Source organism: Chanodichthys erythropterus, chromosome 23 (genome assembly GCF_024489055.1).
Source record: "Chanodichthys erythropterus isolate Z2021 chromosome 23, ASM2448905v1, whole genome shotgun sequence".
NCBI lineage: Eukaryota > Metazoa > Chordata > Actinopteri > Cypriniformes > Xenocyprididae > Chanodichthys > Chanodichthys erythropterus.
In genome coordinates, this window is record NC_090243.1 from 24,396,650 (window position 1) to 24,418,317 (window position 21,668).

Genomic DNA, 21,668 nt, shown 5'->3' on the forward strand with positions numbered 1-21,668 from the left:
AGGCTTTGCCTATCACTGCTATCCAGCCACATGATCCAACAGTAGCTGCTCGCATCTCAACCTGCCTGACAGAAGGACCACCACCTTCAACTCAACCTTGCGAAGCAGAACTGCTTGTGGTCTCAGCCAACCCAACACTTCATCACAACTTCTCCATTCAGCTAAGTTCGTCATCTATAACTCCTTCCAGGACAGTAATGAATCTTGGAGCTGTGATTGATGATCAATTAAGCTTCACAGACCACATTGCTACAACTGCCCGGTCCTGCAGATTTGCCTTATACAACATTCAGAAGATCAGACCCTTCCTATCGGAGCATTCGATACAACAACTCCTTGTTCTGCAAGTGAACGGCGCCTTGTGGTGCCATCCCAGAGAGGCATAAAATCATTCCCTGCTGGTGGAACGACCTGCCTAACTCATCCCGAGCAGCTGAGTCTTCAAAAAACAGCTAAAAGACATCTTTTTCCTCAACACTTGACCTGTTAATATTAGCACTTACTTTATTTATGTTGCTTCTCTATTTTTTTGTTTGACAAAGCCTGACAAAGCATTTGCCCTCTTGTTGATTTATTGTTCTCATTTGTAAGTCGATTTGGATAAAAGCATCTGCTAAATGAATAAATGTAAATTCAGCATTGATCACAGGAATAAATTACATTTTATAATATATTCACTTAGAAAACTGCTATTTTTCATTGGAATAATATTTCACTGATTTTACTGTATTTTTGATCAGTCAAATAAATGCAGCTTTGCTAAGCAGAGAGAAACATTGCCAAATCTAACCAAACCCAAACTTTTGAATGTCCAACAAATCAAGCTCTTAGTCAGAATAATTCACATCCATGTCGTCAGCTCAATAAAACAGTTTTCATCCCCAGGAGTAAATGTAGATTTGCTCTCGCAGGAGACGAAGTGTTGTAAACAATGTCATTAACATTGCATGCTGGAGTGTTGTTCCATGCACATTAAATCCTCGACAATTATGAACTGACAGACATTTCCACTGGGTTATTGACCTCAACAGAGGAAGTCCTAAATACCGGAGTGGCCTTTGAATGTTTGAATTAACCAATCGGACATCATCTCAGCAATGAAGCCGAGAAGGACTGAGGACAGCGTAAACTTCCCCCAGTCTGAGGTAATCTATTGAACACACATCGCAGCAGAGCCACTAAAAAACACGCTGAATGAATCCCTGCTGTGTAGATTTTATGATGTTGGCTGGTATGCATTTTACCTCACGAATGAAGGATGTGATAATGAGATTTTTAAGCTGCCCTTGCAAGACTTTTCTTTATGTGATGTGTATATAAATCAGTTTTGCATCTGACTGCATGTTACTTCTGGCGCGTTTTGTGTTTGGTGTAGACAGTCTGTTCTACACAAAAGAAATGTACCTTATCTTAAATGCCAATAGTGGCTTCCTCCATTAAGCTTTTAACACTCTAATCAAGACAGCAGGAAAGCTGTGATTAGCAGATCTGTTTGGGTTTGGAGTGAGAGGTTTGGAGGAGAAAACTGCAGCTGGAGCTGGGTCAGGACAATCAGCCAGCCAATGATGTTGTGTTTGTGGGAAGGCGACATGCATTACAGTGATGTTGTACCTTAGAAATGTGATGCAGCTGCAAATCGTCTGAGTGTCTAACATTTTGACACTTTACAAGACAGCAGGTGTTCGCTCTGTGTCCAAAGAGCCAGAATATGAGCTTATGCTGATCAAAGCCAATCGCAGACATATCTGATGAGTGCGTGAACACAGTGGCCAATCAGAGGTGTATACGAATCCACTCAACAGCGCTCAAAGCATCATATATTTTTTTTAAATTTAGTACCATCTTGGTGGTCGGTACTTTTGACAACACTAATAACGATACAAATATAATTCTAAAAATCTTTCTAAATGTCAAAGAATATATGAAAGAGTCCACAATAACGATAACGAAACAGTGAAACAATATCGTTGGAATCACTTTCAGAACAATTTCTTCCAGCTGATAAATGATAAAAACACTGACAGCCAATCAGAGTCCATCCTACTTTAAAGAGCTCCGGCATTGAATATGCAATATGAATTTGCGCGAATTAGCCACCAATTCATCAAAACGTAATATTGTCAGGAGATCGTGTTGGTATTTCACAAGTCTGACACGCAAAAATATACTTTTACTAATGTAACTTGGCTTTGAACACTGAATGACTGCGTCAGAAACCTTCAATATTCACCATCAAATACATTTTAAACAGGAAATTAAAAGTAGTAGGAGCTCATTGATGCATCTGTTCACAGTATCATTGAACATTCCCTGTCACCGATTTCACTTCCTTCATGTAACAACTCTATAAATGTCAACTTTTATTGCATTTTGCCAGTGTTGCTGTGAAGCTGTATGGCTATACATTTGAAGGCAGGAAGGTCATATCCTGTCTTTGTTGGCAATGTTAAAAACATTTACTCCACTAGACCTCCTATTGTCCAGAGCTGAGGAGAAATTTCCACTGACTCATTTCTGACTCACTATACAAAAAGTTACACAACAAGTTATGTATTCCATACGTAGCAACCAACAGAGTTCAAAGTCCTCATGAAATCAAAATGTACAATTATTGTTTGTATGTTTTTATATGGAATATTGTTCATCATCATTATAATATAAATAAATTTTAAATTAATATTCCGCATCTTGAATCAGAATATCTTCTCCTCCCTCTTGCAGCATCTCTTCTCTTCTCTGATGATGAGGGTGGAGCACCACAACCATCCAATCAGTTCCCCACAGACAAAATGCATGATTTGTAAACTGCATAAGCAGCTCCATTTGGCTTTTCTGACTAAATAAATTTGCTTGGTCGCTCACCTGATACAGCATTGCTCTTGTGATGTGAATCGCTCGGGTGCGAGTCCTGTGAAACATGACTTGCAGAATCAACTGAAATGGTTGTGTTTTTATTGCATGTTTGCTTTTGTTAACATCTGTCTGGTTTAATGCAATGCATTAATCTTTTTAGCGGCTTTCACCAGACATTTCATTTCTGAACTGCCATGATACAACAACCAACATAATACAGTGTTGCCAGATTCACATTCACCTGTTTCACTTTGAAAGTGTAATGAAACGTGCAAGAAGTAATGAAATATCATTTCGCCACAGGCACGTTTTTCCAGTGCGTCTGGGTTGAAATAAACAGTGTCTCTCATGCTCTCTGAAAACCTCTACACTCAATCATCTTGGTGTCTGAGTCATGAAAGTCCAGCCTAGTGAGTGTTTTACTGAACAGTCAACCTTTTAAGAGCGATAAATGCAAGTCAAAAGAGGCTAAATAAAGAATGATGCCTTGAATAACCAGATACAAAGGAGCATTACATTTAATAGCTAAGAAGTATTCTACTGAAAAATAGCATCTATACAGTGTCTTTCAAACAACGTCTCTCTTTAAAAACTCATAAGACAACAACAAAAACATGTATTCACCTAAACTCTAAAAAATGTTGGGTTAAAAACAACCCAAGCGAATGGGTCAGTATAACTCAGCGAATGGGTTGTTTTAACCCAGCGAATGGGTTATTTTAACCCAGCGATTGGGTTGTTTTAACCCGGTGAATGGGTCAATATAACTCAGCGAATGGGTCATTTTAACCCAGCGAATGGGTCAATATAACTCAGCGAATGGGTTCTTTTAACCCAGCGATTGGGTTGTTTTAAACTGGCAAATGGGTCAATATAACTCAGCGAATGGGTTTTTTTAACCCAGCGAATGGGTTATTTTAACTCAGTGAATGAGTTGTTTTAACCCAGTGATTGGGTTGTTTTAACCCAGTGAATGGGTCAATATAACTCAGCGAATGGGTCATTTTAACCCAGCGAATGGGTCAATATAACTCAGCGAATGGGTTCTTTTAACCCAGCGATTGGGTTGTTTTAAACTGGCAAATGGGTCAATATAACTCAGCGAATGGGTTTTTTTAACCCAGCGAATGGGTTATTTTAACTCAGTGAATGGGTTGTTTTAACCCAGTGATTGGGTTGTTTTAACCCAGTGAATGGGTCAATATAACTCAGTGATTGGGTTGTTTTAACCCAGTGAATGGGTCAATATAACTCAGCGAATGGGTCATTTTAACCCAGCGAATGGGTCAATATAACTCAGCGAATGGGTTGTTTTAACCCAGCGAATGGGTCAATATAACTCAGCGAATGGGTCATTTTAACCCAGTGAATGGGTCAATATAACTCAGCGAATGGGTTGTTTTAACTCAGCGAATGGGTTGTTTTAACCCAGCGAATGGGTTGTTTTAACTCAGCAAATGGGTCAATATAACTCAGCGAATGGGTTCTTTTAACCCAGCGATTGGGTTGTTTTTAAACTGGCGAATGGGTTGTTTTAATTGTTAAAATGCTTATTAATAAATGTTCACCTTTTGATTATTATTGTTGCCTCTAGTAATTATGTTTAATTTCTAACCTATTTTGGGTTCATTTTAAGCCAGCCATATAGTAATTTTTTTAACAATAGTTGGGTTAAATAAAACTGCCCATTACATTGGGCAAACATTTCCCAATCGCTGGGTTTGTCCATTTTCAACCCAACTTGGGTTGTTTTTAAGCATTTTTTAGGGTTTATCTATATTTTCCAAAGGTCAAAGATCAGTAGGGCTGCTCCATTTACTCAGACAGCTATATGTCGAAAGCAAACAATGGGAATGTGTTTTTCTAATGCTGTGATGTGTCATCAAGGCCATGGAACTATCCAGTCATGCTTTCCTGTTTTGGTTTGTGTCTCATGGACATTTCATCCGTGCTCTGCCTTCATTCCTGCCCGGATGGCAAAAATATTCCTCATCCCGGGGAACATTCCTGTTGTCATGACATAATAGGAAAAGGAGTACAAACACTCTCCATCATCTATTTTAAAGATCTTTTCATGCTTTTTGGAGAAATGAGAGCTTAAATACTGTATGTCATAGATCAAGTGTATCTATATGTGAATGGGGAGGATGGTTTATAATATATATGCTTGTTGTGAAGTCCACTTGCTATATCTACACTGTGATGTACACAACAGCAGCCTATTTGTCCTAGGAATGGGTCCAGCGAGCCGCAACAGCTTGTGTGTGTTGATACGAAGCATACTAGAGATGGCACAGGCCTCTCAGGAAGGACAGCTTGGATTGCTCAGCGACAGATGATAAACAGGCATCATTAAAACTTCTTCACAGTGGCCTTAAACATATCTCAGCTAAATACGGTCACCCCGTTCTGGATGCTGTTCTTTGACTGAGTCTCTCATGTTTAAACAGCCAATAAACCAGTAGACCATGCCACTGTCTCTCTCTTCCAGCACTGACTCTCAGGTCTCCAGCCAGTGAGGGAAAGGATGAGACGTCTTTTACCATTCTTGTTTGGACACTGTTGCACATTTCCTTTGATGGAGTTTTATCCGTCGCCTAATATTTTCCAGAAATTGGAGGCAGACGTGTCAGAGTGGAAGAAGAAAAATCTCCTCACGCCGTCAATCCGAACCTTTCACATAACACAGCGTCATAAAACATTCCCTTACAGCAGCTACATTATGCAACACACATCTGACTGAACGCCACATACACACCCAGACAAACATCGCTACAGATTATATGAAGGAAAATCTAAATATTCATGGTAGTGTCCAAATAGTATTGGTCTTCACATTATAAAAGAGAGGAAGAAAGGCTGTCAGGCAGCTGGGTTTAATTATTTGATCTCTTAATTGGAAAAATTCAGACACTTGATTCTGTTCTACTCACAAATGGCGATCTCTATCTTCTCAAAATGTCTAAGGAAGAGCGTAAAGCCAAAGAATAGGAGGAAGTCATTTTTATGATATGGTTTAGCCGGCTAATTACTTTACCTCATTAAATCAGCGAGAGATCCTGTCAAGAAACCCTAAAGAAATGTGATTGCATGACAGACTTCAGGAAATGACAGCTAGAATTTAAACAAGTTGGGTTGAAAGTGGACAAACCCAGAAAATGGGTTGTTTTAACCCAGCAGTTGGGTTTAATGTTTGCCCAACCTGCTCGGTAGTTTTATTTAACTCAACTATTGTTTAAAAATGACTATGTCGTGACTTAAATATGTTGGAAATTAAACATCAGACACATAATTACTAGAGGCAACAATAATAATTAAAAGCTATGCAATTTAATAAATGTTTATTGTTTAATTATTATTCATTAAACTTATTAATATATGCTCATTTATTAAACATATTAAAAAATGTTAAATTCCAACATACTTTGGGTTCATTTTAAGCAACAATACAGTAATTTTTAAACAATAGTTGAGTTAAATAAAACTACCCAGCAGGTTGGGTGAACATTTAACCCAACCACTGGGTAAAAAACAACCCAATCACTGGGTTTGTCCAATTTCAACCCAACTTGGGCTGTTTTAACCCAGCATTTTCAGTGTATAATCAACAAATTAAAGGTTAGACAATTAGACAAGGGGTTGACCGATTATCGGTGCCGATATTAAGCATTTTTATGGTTATCGGTAATTTTTAAAACTGATTTGCCGATAAAATAATTTAATTTTGAAATGCTCTGTTTGGCTCTGATGCAGCCAGCTCTTTTGGAACTAATTTGTTGCTTGTTGTTGTTTACTTCTTTAAATTTTACAAAACGTTTACAGAATGCTGCAGCACTTTTAATGTTATTATTATTAATGTTATTATTAACAGTTCTCAGAATTAAAGATATGTTTAAAAGTCAGAGCCCTTGTTATTCTTAATTTTGACATTGATTTTCATTTTTACACCATATCGGTTCAAAACATCGGTTATCAGTCTACTTGATCTGTAATAATCGGTATCAGCATCAGCCCTGAAAAACACATATCGGTCGACCCCTAAATTAGACTGCTTTATTATTGGTCTTAATAACTTTTCCTGGATACTGTACAGCTAATACACTCTTAAAAAGGCTCCATGAAGAACCTTTAACATCCTTGAAATCTTTCCATTGCACGAATGCTTCTTTATAGTGGAAAAAGCTTCTTCAGATTATTAAAACGTCCTTTGAACTAAGAAAAACATGGTTCTTTTAAGAACTGAAAATGGTTCTTCTATGGCATCGCTGCAAAAAATCCAATTTTTAAGAGAATAAACCCCTCATTGACATTAGGAGGCCATGACATATAAAAGCCAATGTAGGACATCTGGTCAGGACGTCAAGGTTAAACTCATAAAGAACTTCAAAAACCTGAACCTCAAATGAACATCTCATTCAAAAAGATGTTGCCTTTTACAGTACAGTAGTTTTCCCAGGAGGTCTTCAGTCTAGGACTGAACAGCTTCGGTGGAAAAGCAGTCGAGAGTCTCGAGATCTCGGGTTTGTTTTCTGAGAGTGGGGCAAGGTTTTGAATGTTTTAAGACAATTCTTCAACAGTTGGATCCATTACATAAGGTTGGCCTCCATTCCTGCGGTTAATACAAGCTGTCAGCATCCACACTAGGGCCGATTCTGAAGTTAAGGAGATAAGTAACTGTAATACAAACTAAACAAGAACAGAGGAACCAAAACTACAGGAAATCAAAGCCCTGGAGAACACGACTAAAACTCTCCATTTGCATCTCCATGTGCATTGAGCCAGGCTAAAGTTGGGTCAGAGTGATATAAAGACCTCTTGAGGGAAATTCAGTGGGAAAAGGTTTTTGAATCCAGGTAGATTCTACACTCTAAAAAATGCTGGGTTAAAGCAAACCCAGGTTGGGTTGAAAATGGACAAACCCAGTGAATGGGTTAAATGTTTGCCTAACTGCTGGGTTTGTCCATTTTCAACCCAACTTGGGTTGTTTTGTTTTTAACCCAGCATTTTCAGTACTCTATTACATTTAACTGGCACATTAAACAAGAGAAGTCAAGCAGCCAATGAAAACTCTGGACACAGCAAGAGACCTAGAGCAAGAGGCCAATCGCTGTTTAAGATGTGAAGTTTGTGCATCAAACAAACATTTGAATTAGAAAAGCAGCTGCTTCTCTTACAATACATTCAAAAGGGTCGTTTCTGTGGCAACAGCTCTATTTCCTTTGTGTTTACAGCTGGGGCTGGAAATATTTGTCCCAAATCAGTCCGTTTGCTGGCCGAGCTCTGCACAATGATCTATCATTATATATTGCAGGAGTTCTTGTGAAATTCGAATCACAAAAGATATAATCTCATAATCTCACGCCACGCTCTTACAAGGAAAGTTCACCAAAAGATGAAACTTTTGTCATCTTTTACTCACACTCATTTCATTCCGTGTTTTGGAGAATGTTTCAATGATTTTTGTCCATGCAATGAAAGGCAATGGGATCTAAAACAACATTGGACCCAAATTACTTTGATTGCTTTGAATGTGAATGTGACGACAGAATTTTCATTTTCAGGTGCACACTTTTTGCCTGCATTTGGTGTAATGTGTCAAATATCAGCTGATTTCCAAGCAGAGAGTTATTAAAGCCAAGCAATTCCTCAGAACATATTAAGTTCATCATGAACATAACCCAAGGTCAAGAATGCAATCCTCTGGCACACGTCCCATCTGGAGTGAGAATGAACAGCTCTGCATTATTTTACAGATGGAACACAATATAGCTTTTGTGGACATGATGTCATCCTTAGGGAAAGATTTCTTGGGCTTCGCCGCTTGTCATAATGGCAAATTGCTTGCTGTTTCGACCCAACAGAGTAACTGTGCCAACTATCTGTCATTATGAGGGTAATTGAGGTAAAGAATGGGGGTTTATCCCACTATGGCACCTTCTGTGACCTTGAGCTCCCTCACAAAACTATGAGCCTCACCTGGATACAGTAATGGAGTCATTGTGCCTTAAAACTAATAAAGAAAAACTATATAGCACAAAATGAACAGAAATCCATCTGGACATCATAATGAATCATTGCACCAACAAGAAATACAGAGAAACAGCCTGTCTGTAATGAGGGATTATGGGTCTGGTATCACCCTGAAGGGGTTTGGTTTTTAATTAGGCTACTACACAGCTACTTACAAAGTACATGTACAAAACATTGATTTGATATGAATCTTAATTGTAGATTTGATTAAAGTTTACATTAACAGAATCATTCCATTGCAAAAATATGGAGCTCCTCATATGATGTGCAAGAAAAAAAGTAAATCGTGTGCTTGATTTACAATTTCGTTCCCTCAATTTGATAAATCATGGTCGCGATTTACTATTTCATTCCCTCGATTTGCTAAATTGCGCTCGATTTACTATTTCATTCCCTCGATTTGCTAAATTGTGCTCGATTTACTATTTCATTCCCTCGATTTGCTAAATCATGCACACGATTTACTATTTTGTTTCCTTGATTTGCTTAATCATGCGCTCGATTTACTATTTCGTTCCCTCGATTTGCTAAATTGTGTGCTTGATTTACTATTTCATTCCCTAGATTTGATAAATCATGCGCTCGATTTACTATTTCGTTCCCTCGATTTGCTAAATCATGCGCCCGATTTACTATTTTGTTCCCTCGATTTGCTAAATCATGCGCTCGATTTACTATTTTGTTCCTCGATTTGCTAAATCATGCGCTCGATTTACTATTTTGTTCCCTCGATATGCTAAATCATGAGCATGATTTACTATTTTGTTCCCTCGATTTGCTAAATCATGCGCTCGATTTACTATTTCGTTCCCTCGATTTGCTAAATCATGCGCTCGATTTACTATTTTGTTCCCTCGATTTGCTAAATCATGCGCTCGATTTACTATTTTGTTCCCTCGATTTGCTAAATCATGCGCTCGATTTACTATTTTGTTCCCTCGATTTGCTAAATCATGCGCTCGATTTACTATTTCGTTCCCTCGATTTGCTAAATTGTGTGCTTGATTTACTATTTTATTCCCTCGATTTGATAAATCATGCGCTCGATTTACTATTTCGTTCCCTCGATTTGCTAAATCATGCACACGATTTACTATTTCGTTCCCTCGATTTGCTAAATCATGCGCTCGATTTACTATTTCGTTCCCTCGATTTGCTAAATCATGCACTCGATTTACTATTTCGTTCCTTCAATTTGCTAAATCATGCGCTCGATTTACTATTTCGTTCCCTCGATTTGCTAAATCATGCACTCGATTTACTATTTCTTTCCCTCGAGTTGCTAAATTGTGTGCTCGATTTACTATTTCGTTCCCTCAATTTGATAAATCATGCGCTCGATTTACTATTTCTTTCCCTCGATTTGCTAAATTGTGTGCTTGATTTACTATTTCGTTCCCTTGATTTGCTAAATTGTGTGCTTGATTTACTATTTCGTTCCCTTGATTTGCTAAATCATGCGCTCGATTTACTATTTCTTTCCCTCGATTTGCTAAATTGTGTGCTTGATTTACTATTTCGTTCCCTTGATTTGCTAAATTGTGTGCTTGATTTACTATTTCGTTCCCTCGATTTGCTAAATTGCGCTCGATTTACTATTTCATTCCCTCGATTTGCTAAATTGTGCTCGATTTACTATTTCATTCCCTCGATTTGCTAAATCATGCACACGATTTACTATTTTGTTTCCTTGATTTGCTTAATCATGCGCTCGATTTACTATTTCGTTCCCTCGATTTGCTAAATTGTGTGCTTGATTTACTATTTCATTCCCTAGATTTGATAAATCATGCGCTCGATTTACTATTTTGTTCCCTCGATTTGCTAAATCATGCGCCCGATTTACTATTTTGTTCCCTCGATTTGCTAAATCATGCGCTCGATTTACTATTTTGTTCCTCGATTTGCTAAATCATGCGCTCGATTTACTATTTTGTTCCCTCGATATGCTAAATCATGAGCATGATTTACTATTTTGTTCCCTCGATTTGCTAAATCATGCGCTCAATTTACTATTTCGTTCCCTCGATTTGCTAAATCATGCGCTCGATTTACTATTTTGTTCCCTCGATTTGATAAATCATGCGCTCGATTTACTATTTTGTTCCCTCGATTTGCTAAATCATGCGCTCGATTTACTATTTTGTTCCCTCGATTTGCTAAATCATGCGCTCGATTTACTATTTCGTTCCCTCGATTTGCTAAATTGTGTGCTTGATTTACTATTTCATTCCCTCGATTTGATAAATCATGCGCTCGATTTACTATTTCGTTCCCTCGATTTGCTAAATCATGCACACGATTTACTATTTCGTTCCCTCGATTTGCTAAATCATGCGCTCGATTTACTATTTCGTTCCCTCGATTTGCTAAATCATGCACTCGATTTACTATTTCGTTCCTTCAATTTGCTAAATCATGCGCTCGATTTACTATTTCGTTCCCTCGATTTGCTAAATCATGCACTCGATTTACTATTTCTTTCCCTCGAGTTGCTAAATTGTGTGCTCGATTTACTATTTCGTTCCCTCGATTTGATAAATCATGCGCTCGATTTACTATTTCTTTCCCTCGATTTGCTAAATTGTGTGCTTGATTTACTATTTCGTTCCCTTGATTTGCTAAATTGTGTGCTTGATTTACTATTTCGTTCCCTTGATTTGCTAAATCATGCGCTCGATTTACTATTTCTTTCCCTCGATTTGCTAAATTGTGTGCTTGATTTACTATTTCGTTCCCTTGATTTGCTAAATTGTGTGCTTGATTTACTATTTCGTTCCCTTGATTTGCTAAATTGTGTGCTCGATTTACTATTTCGTTCCCTCGATTTGATAAATCATGCGCTCGATTTACTATTTCTTTCCCTCGATTTGCTAAATTGTGTGCTTGATTTACTATTTCGTTCCCTTGATTTGCTAAATTGTGTGCTCGATTTACTATTTCGTTCCCTTGATTTGCTAAATCATGCGCTCGATTTACTATTTCTTTCCCTCGATTTGCTAAATTGTGTGCTTGATTTACTATTTCGTTCCCTTGATTTGCTAAATTGTGTGCTTGATTTACTATTTCGTTCCCTTGATTTGCTAAATCATGCGCTCGATTTACTATTTCTTTCCCTCGATTTGCTAAATTGTGTGCTTGATTTACTATTTCGTTCCCTTGATTTGCTAAATTGTGTGCTTGATTTACTATTTCGTTCCCTTGATTTGCTAAATTGTGTGCTCGATTTACTATTTCGTTCCCTCGATTTGATAAATCATGCGCTCGATTTACTATTTCTTTCCCTCGATTTGCTAAATTGTGTGCTTGATTTACTATTTCGTTCCCTTGATTTGCTAAATTGTGTGCTTGATTTACTATTTCGTTCCCTTGATTTGCTAAATTGTGTGCTTGATTTACTATTTCGTTCCCTCGATTTGCTAAATCATGCGCTTGATTTACTATTTTGTTCCCTCGATTTGCTAAATTGTGCCTGATTTACTATTTCGTTCCCTCGATTTGCTAAATCATGCACACGATTTACTATTTCGTTCCCTCGATTTGCTAAATCATGCGCTTGATTTACTATTTAGTTCCCTCAATTTGCTAAATTGTGTGCTTGATTTACTATTTCGTTCCTTCCATTTGCTAAATTGTGTGCTTGATTTACTATTTCGTTCCCTCGATTTGATAAATCATGCGCTCGATTTACTATTTCTTTCCCTCGATTTGCTAAATTGTGTGCTTGATTTACTATTTTGTTCCCTCGATTTGCTAAATCATGCACTCGATTTACTATTTCGTTCCCTCGATTTGCTAAATTGTGTGCTTGATTTACTATTTCGTTCCCTCGATTTGCTAAATCATGAGCATGATTTACTATTTAGTTCCCTCGATTTGCTAAATCATGCAAACGATTTACTATTTTGTTCCCTCGATTTGCTAAATTATGTGCTCGATTTACTATTTCGTTCCCTCGATTTGCTAAATCATGTGCTCGATTTACTATTTCGTTCCCTCGATTTGCTAAATTGTGTGCTTGATTTACTATTTCATTCCCTTGATTTGCTAAATTGTGTGCTTGATTTACTATTTCGTTCCCTCGATTTGCTAAATTGTGTGCTTGATTTATTATTTCGTTCCCTTGATTTGCTAAATTGTGTGCTTGATTTACTATTTCGTTCCCTCAATTTGCTAAATTATGTGCTCGATTTTCTATTTCGTTCCCTCGATTTGCTAAATTGTGTGCTTGATTTACTATTTTGTTCCCTCGATTTGCTAAATCATGCACACGATTTACTATTTTGTTCCCTCGATTTGCTAAATCATGCGCTCGATTTACTAATGCTTGATTTACTATTTTGTTCCCTCGATTTGCTAAATTGTGTGCTTGATTTACTATTTCGTTCCCTCGATTTGCTAAATCATGCGCTTGATTTACTATTTTGTTCCCTCGATTTGCTAAATTGTGCCTGATTTACTATTTCGTTCCCTCGATTTGCTAAATCATGCACACGATTTACTATTTCGTTCCCTCGATTTGCTAAATCATGCGCTTGATTTACTATTTAGTTCCCTCAATTTGCTAAATTGTGTGCTTGATTTACTATTTCGTTCCTTCCATTTGCTAAATTGTGTGCTTGATTTACTATTTCGTTCCCTCGCTTTTATAAATCATGCGCTCGATTTAATATTTCTTTCCCTCGATTTGCTAAATTTTGTGCTTGATTTACTATTTTGTTCCCTCGATTTGATAAATCATGCGCTCGATTTACTATTTCTTTCCCTCGATTTGCTAAATTGTGTGCTTGATTTACTATTTCATTCCCTCGATTTGCTAAATTGTGCTCGATTTACTATTTCATTCCCTCGATTTGCTAAATCATGCACACGATTTACTATTTTGTTTCCTTGATTTGCTTAATCATGCGCTCGATTTACTATTTCGTTCCCTCGATTTGCTAAATTGTGTGCTTGATTTACTATTTCATTCCCTAGATTTGATAAATCATGCGCTCGATTTACTATTTCGTTCCCTCGATTTGCTAAATCATGCGCCCGATTTACTATTTTGTTCCCTCGATTTGCTAAATCATGCGCTCGATTTACTATTTTGTTCCTCGATTTGCTAAATCATGCGCTCGATTTACTATTTTGTTCCCTCGATATGCTAAATCATGAGCATGATTTACTATTTTGTTCCCTCGATTTGCTAAATCATGCGCTCGATTTACTATTTCGTTCCCTCGATTTGCTAAATCATGCGCTCGATTTACTATTTTGTTCCCTCGATTTGATAAATCATGCGCTCGATTTACTATTTTGTTCCCTCGATTTGCTAAATCATGCGCTCGATTTACTATTTTGTTCCCTCGATTTGCTAAATCATGCGCTCGATTTACTATTTCGTTCCCTCGATTTGCTAAATCATGCGCTTGATTTACTATTTAGTTCCCTCAATTTGCTAAATTGTGTGCTTGATTTACTATTTCGTTCCTTCCATTTGCTAAATTGTGTGCTTGATTTACTATTTCGTTCCCTCGATTTGATAAATCATGCGCTCGATTTACTATTTCTTTCCCTCGATTTGCTAAATTGTGTGCTTGATTTACTATTTTGTTCCCTCGATTTGATAAATCATGCGCTCGATTTACTATTTCTTTCCCTCGATTTGCTAAATTGTGTGCTTGATTTACTATTTCATTCCCTCGATTTGCTAAATTGTGCTCGATTTACTATTTCATTCCCTCGATTTGCTAAATCATGCACACGATTTACTATTTTGTTTCCTTGATTTGCTTAATCATGCGCTCGATTTACTATTTCGTTCCCTCGATTTGCTAAATTGTGTGCTTGATTTACTATTTCATTCCCTAGATTTGATAAATCATGCGCTCGATTTACTATTTCGTTCCCTCGATTTGCTAAATCATGCGCCCGATTTACTATTTTGTTCCCTCGATTTGCTAAATCATGCGCTCGATTTACTATTTTGTTCCTCGATTTGCTAAATCATGCGCTCGATTTACTATTTTGTTCCCTCGATATGCTAAATCATGAGCATGATTTACTATTTTGTTCCCTCGATTTGCTAAATCATGCGCTCGATTTACTATTTCGTTCCCTCGATTTGCTAAATCATGCGCTCGATTTACTATTTTGTTCCCTCGATTTGATAAATCATGCGCTCGATTTACTATTTTGTTCCCTCGATTTGCTAAATCATGCGCTCGATTTACTATTTTGTTCCCTCGATTTGCTAAATCATGCGCTCGATTTACTATTTCGTTCCCTCGATTTGCTAAATTGTGTGCTTGATTTACTATTTTATTCCCTCGATTTGATAAATCATGCGCTCGATTTACTATTTCGTTCCCTCGATTTGCTAAATCATGCACACGATTTACTATTTCGTTCCCTCGATTTGCTAAATCATGCGCTCGATTTACTATTTCGTTCCCTCGATTTGCTAAATCATGCACTCGATTTACTATTTCGTTCCTTCAATTTGCTAAATCATGCGCTCGATTTACTATTTCGTTCCCTCGATTTGCTAAATCATGCACTCGATTTACTATTTCTTTCCCTCGAGTTGCTAAATTGTGTGCTCGATTTACTATTTCGTTCCCTCAATTTGATAAATCATGCGCTCGATTTACTATTTCTTTCCCTCGATTTGCTAAATTGTGTGCTTGATTTACTATTTCGTTCCCTTGATTTGCTAAATTGTGTGCTTGATTTACTATTTCGTTCCCTTGATTTGCTAAATCATGCGCTCGATTTACTATTTCTTTCCCTCGATTTGCTAAATTGTGTGCTTGATTTACTATTTCGTTCCCTTGATTTGCTAAATTGTGTGCTTGATTTACTATTTCGTTCCCTCGATTTGCTAAATTGCGCTCGATTTACTATTTCATTCCCTCGATTTGCTAAATTGTGCTCGATTTACTATTTCATTCCCTCGATTTGCTAAATCATGCACACGATTTACTATTTTGTTTCCTTGATTTGCTTAATCATGCGCTCGATTTACTATTTCGTTCCCTCGATTTGCTAAATTGTGTGCTTGATTTACTATTTCATTCCCTAGATTTGATAAATCATGCGCTCGATTTACTATTTTGTTCCCTCGATTTGCTAAATCATGCGCCCGATTTACTATTTTGTTCCCTCGATTTGCTAAATCATGCGCTCGATTTACTATTTTGTTCCTCGATTTGCTAAATCATGCGCTCGATTTACTATTTTGTTCCCTCGATATGCTAAATCATGAGCATGATTTACTATTTTGTTCCCTCGATTTGCTAAATCATGCGCTCAATTTACTATTTCGTTCCCTCGATTTGCTAAATCATGCGCTCGATTTACTATTTTGTTCCCTCGATTTGATAAATCATGCGCTCGATTTACTATTTTGTTCCCTCGATTTGCTAAATCATGCGCTCGATTTACTATTTTGTTCCCTCGATTTGCTAAATCATGCGCTCGATTTACTATTTCGTTCCCTCGATTTGCTAAATTGTGTGCTTGATTTACTATTTCATTCCCTCGATTTGATAAATCATGCGCTCGATTTACTATTTCGTTCCCTCGATTTGCTAAATCATGCACACGATTTACTATTTCGTTCCCTCGATTTGCTAAATCATGCGCTCGATTTACTATTTCGTTCCCTCGATTTGCTAAATCATGCACTCGATTTACTATTTCGTTCCTTCAATTTGCTAAATCATGCGCTCGATTTACTATTTCGTTCCCTCGATTTGCTAAATCATGCACTCGATTTACTATTTCTTTCCCTCGAGTTGCTAAATTGTGTGCTCGATTTACTATTTCGTTCCCTCGATTTGATAAATCATGCGCTCGATTTACTATTTCTTTCCCTCGATTTGCTAAATTGTGTGCTTGATTTACTATTTCGTTCCCTTGATTTGCTAAATTGTGTGCTTGATTTACTATTTCGTTCCCTTGATTTGCTAAATCATGCGCTCGATTTACTATTTCTTTCCCTCGATTTGCTAAATTGTGTGCTTGATTTACTATTTCGTTCCCTTGATTTGCTAAATTGTGTGCTTGATTTACTATTTCGTTCCCTTGATTTGCTAAATTGTGTGCTCGATTTACTATTTCGTTCCCTCGATTTGATAAATCATGCGCTCGATTTACTATTTCTTTCCCTCGATTTGCTAAATTGTGTGCTTGATTTACTATTTCGTTCCCTTGATTTGCTAAATTGTGTGCTCGATTTACTATTTCGTTCCCTTGATTTGCTAAATCATGCGCTCGATTTACTATTTCTTTCCCTCGATTTGCTAAATTGTGTGCTTGATTTACTATTTCGTTCCCTTGATTTGCTAAATTGTGTGCTTGATTTACTATTTCGTTCCCTTGATTTGCTAAATCATGCGCTCGATTTACTATTTCTTTCCCTCGATTTGCTAAATTGTGTGCTTGATTTACTATTTCGTTCCCTTGATTTGCTAAATTGTGTGCTTGATTTACTATTTCGTTCCCTTGATTTGCTAAATTGTGTGCTCGATTTACTATTTCGTTCCCTCGATTTGATAAATCATGCGCTCGATTTACTATTTCTTTCCCTCGATTTGCTAAATTGTGTGCTTGATTTACTATTTCGTTCCCTTGATTTGCTAAATTGTGTGCTTGATTTACTATTTCGTTCCCTTGATTTGCTAAATTGTGTGCTTGATTTACTATTTCGTTCCCTCGATTTGCTAAATCATGCGCTTGATTTACTATTTTGTTCCCTCGATTTGCTAAATTGTGCCTGATTTACTATTTCGTTCCCTCGATTTGCTAAATCATGCACACGATTTACTATTTCGTTCCCTCGATTTGCTAAATCATGCGCTTGATTTACTATTTAGTTCCCTCAATTTGCTAAATTGTGTGCTTGATTTACTATTTCGTTCCTTCCATTTGCTAAATTGTGTGCTTGATTTACTATTTCGTTCCCTCGATTTGATAAATCATGCGCTCGATTTACTATTTCTTTCCCTCGATTTGCTAAATTGTGTGCTTGATTTACTATTTTGTTCCCTCGATTTGCTAAATCATGCACTCGATTTACTATTTCGTTCCCTCGATTTGCTAAATTGTGTGCTTGATTTACTATTTCGTTTCCTCGATTTGCTAAATCATGAGCATGATTTACTATTTAGTTCCCTCGATTTGCTAAATCATGCAAACGATTTACTATTTTGTTCCCTCGATTTGCTAAATTATGTGCTCGATTTACTATTTCGTTCCCTCGATTTGCTAAATCATGTGCTCGATTTACTATTTCGTTCCCTCGATTTGCTAAATTGTGTGCTTGATTTACTATTTCATTCCCTTGATTTGCTAAATTGTGTGCTTGATTTACTATTTCGTTCCCTCGATTTGCTAAATTGTGTGCTTGATTTATTATTTCGTTCCCTTGATTTGCTAAATTGTGTGCTTGATTTACTATTTCGTTCCCTCAATTTGCTAAATTATGTGCTCGATTTTCTATTTCGTTCCCTCGATTTGCTAAATTGTGTGCTTGATTTACTATTTTGTTCCCTCGATTTGCTAAATCATGCACACGATTTACTATTTTGTTCCCTCGATTTGCTAAATCATGCGCTCGATTTACTAATGCTTGATTTACTATTTTGTTCCCTCGATTTGCTAAATCATGCACACGATTTTCTATTTAATTCCCTTGATTTGCTAAATCATGCACTTGATTTACTATTTAATTCCCTCGATTTGCTAAATCATGCACACAATTTACTATTTAGTTCCCTCGATTTTTTAATCACATGCATGATTTATAAATCGAGGGGACACAATAGTAAATCGTGCGCACGATTTAGTAAATCGAGGGAAAAAATTAGTAAATCATGCACACATTTAGCTTACTACTTTTTTTCCTGCATGTCATGTGCGAGGCTTCATACAAAAAAAGTTGAAAACAATGATAAAGTACTTAAATTACCTCAGAAACAGAACAGGGTTTCATTTTTGTTGCCCCCTAAAGTTTGACATTTTTCAGTCGAATTCGCCTCAAAGAATCGCTTCGAAAAAGTGATATTTAACGCCATGACGCAATTACGTCATCCAGTTCACAGGCTCAAAAACACCTAAATAAAAAATGTTGTATAAAGTCACATGTTGCGTTTTTGCCCCCAAAATGTGTTTCAGTTCATATAAACAATCATTTAGAAACTAAATATAATTAGCCATTTCATTCATCAGTAGGCTAATAAAATTAATTTGCATCGGTTGAAAAAAAAAAAAAAAACATGCACAATTTTTTTTTGCGCGTAATAAAATGCTGTCACTTAATAAAATCATCTCCGTTTCGTCGGTAGGACAGATCCAATCAACTCACAAACAAATCTATTAGTCCTTTACTTTTCGCCCAATCAGTCAAATTTCTCAGCTGCTCTTCCTAATCCTCTTGTACACGCAGAATTCTGCCATAAAACAAATGTTCGGCTTCCCACAGGACAGGTTCAAAAGACACGATTCATTCGCAGTGAGTTTCAGACCGATTCTAGATCGGTACTGCAACCGGTTCGACAGATTCATTAAGAAGATCCGACTCAAAAGAACGAGTCGTTCATTAATCGGACATTAATACACCACTAACTGTATTTTCTGCAGCGTAGGCTATATATATATATTTGTATAACCCATGGGTCTGGTTTAATTTCTCACAGTGTTAATGAAGTGCCATACCTGAGTCGAAGGAAAAGGCGCTCGCGGGAGGACAGAAGCAGCTCACAGTAATAATGATCCTCCAGATCCAGACTCTGCTGATCAGAAATACAGATGAAGATGAGCTCAGGCCAGATGTTTCTTAAAATGAAATGAATGAAATACAGAAAGCACATGGCAGTGGAGGAAAGTTCATTCACCTGAGCGATGAAACTCTTGCGCGAGCCATGTCTCGGGTTCAGAAGGTGTCGGTCCCGTTAGAGACTCGTATCTCTCTCTCTCCGCACACCCACCGGGACTGAGAGCAGCTCCACGTGAACAAAGGCAGTCTCAGTTCGAACAGACTCCCTCAAACTCTGAAATACGAGCCGTGGAGCAGCACCCCACCTCCTCAACCTTCCACATCCACTGATTCAGATTTAAATCCCTCAACAAACATCACACCGTTCGTCTGTGATCTCATGCTCTCTCCTCTTCACATGATTCTGCTGGACTGCAGTCTATATAGATGATGTGCTTCATGAGACAGAATAATGTGTATTTGTGTGACCAGAAGCCAAAGTAGTCCCAAAAATACACAAAAGCTTCTTAAAAAAAATTTTTCAGAACTAACTTCACCCAAAATGCAAGGTGCTTTATTGACCTTCTTACACCAAATACTTCATGTAGTCTATATATGGAGAGCAAATCTCCACACATGATCTGATCACAACTATAAGGTCAATAAAGCATGTTTTTGTATTTGGTACCTTGCATTTTTTGCTGTTTCATGAATATTTTTTTGAGTTTTTTGTACTAAAACTGGCTTCAAAAGTATTAAATAGCACATATTTAATTGCTTACTTTAGTGTGACAACACGCTTCGACTGTCAATTTGCCTGTTAAATTCACTTTATATTATACAGATAAAAATGCTGGGTTAAAAACAACCCAAGTTGGGTTAAAAATGGACAAACCTGGCGATTGGGTAGTTTTATTTAACTCAACTATTGTTTATAAATGACTGTATGTCTGGTTTAAAATGAACCCAAAATATGTTAGAAATTATAAATCAGATGCATTATTACTAGAGACAACAATAATAATCAAAAAGGTGAACATTTATTAATAAGCGATTTAATAAATGTTTATTGTTTAATTATTCTTCATTAAACTTATTAATAAATGTTTATTTATTAAACATATTAATGTTAATTTCCAACCTACTTTTGGTTCATTTTAAGCAACAATACAGTACTTTTTAAACAATAGTTGAGTTAAATAAAACTACCCAGCAGGTTGGGTCAAACATTTAACCCAGTCGCTGGGTTTGTCCATTTTTTGTCCATCTATACAGGAGTAAATAGTAAATTAAAATAATAAACAATAATACATTGAACTAAAAAATGCTGGGTTAAAACAACCCAAGTTGGGTTAAAAATGGACAAATCCAGTGATTGGGTTGTTTTAACCCAGCTTTTGGGTTAAATGTTTATCCCAACCTGCTGTGTAGTTTAACTATTGTTTAAAAATTACTGTATTGTTGCTTAAAATGAACCCAAAATATGTTGGAAATGAACATTTATTAATTTTAAGCATTCATTTTTAAACAATAGTTGGGTTAAATAAAACTACCCAGCAGGTTTGGCAAACATTTAACCCAACCACTGGGTTTGTCCATTCCAACCCAACTTGGCTTGTTTTTAACCCAACATTTTTTAGAGTGTACTGTTAGAGTAAAATGTTGATACTAATATTTTTTTATAGTATCTTCCCTAAATTATTATTGAAATAAAAAAGTAATATCCTTATAATAAATTTCAGCGTGGCTTACTTCTCCAAATGCTTTTTGGGGTCTTAAAAATGGCATCAAACATACATAAATTACATAAAAGAAAAGAAAAAGAAATAGAGGAGTGATGACTGAGAGTTAAAGACATCTCATGCATCATCACATTAAAGAATGAGGGACTGACAGATGAACAGAAATGAACACTCATGCCTCTTCATCATTGTTTCAGTGAATGTTACCTTCCAGGACTGAAATGACTTGCTAGTGAAGCGATGGCAACACAAGCTCCACTGGAAAGACGCACTCACTGACGGATCCGCTCAATTATTCA

General features: G+C 36.8%; 1 protein-coding gene across 5 annotated transcripts in view; it reads right to left on the bottom strand.

Moving 5' to 3' along the window:
- col15a1a (collagen, type XV, alpha 1a) overlaps window positions 1–19,997 on the bottom strand; it is a 98,904-nt gene extending 78,907 nt beyond the window's left edge. For 4 of the 5 annotated variants that reach the window (XM_067378070.1, XM_067378069.1, XM_067378067.1 and 1 more), the window contains exons 1-2: window positions 19,767–19,997; window positions 19,588–19,664 (exon numbers count right to left, since the gene is read on the bottom strand). In XM_067378070.1, the coding sequence (XP_067234171.1) occupies window positions 19,588–19,664; window positions 19,767–19,795 (106 nt within the window). In that variant the 5' untranslated portion in view covers window positions 19,796–19,997. The remainder of the gene's footprint in view (window positions 1–19,587; window positions 19,665–19,766) is intronic. The other variant, XM_067378068.1, reaches the window with a different exon arrangement.
- Window positions 19,998–21,668: the final 1,671 nt, after the last annotated feature.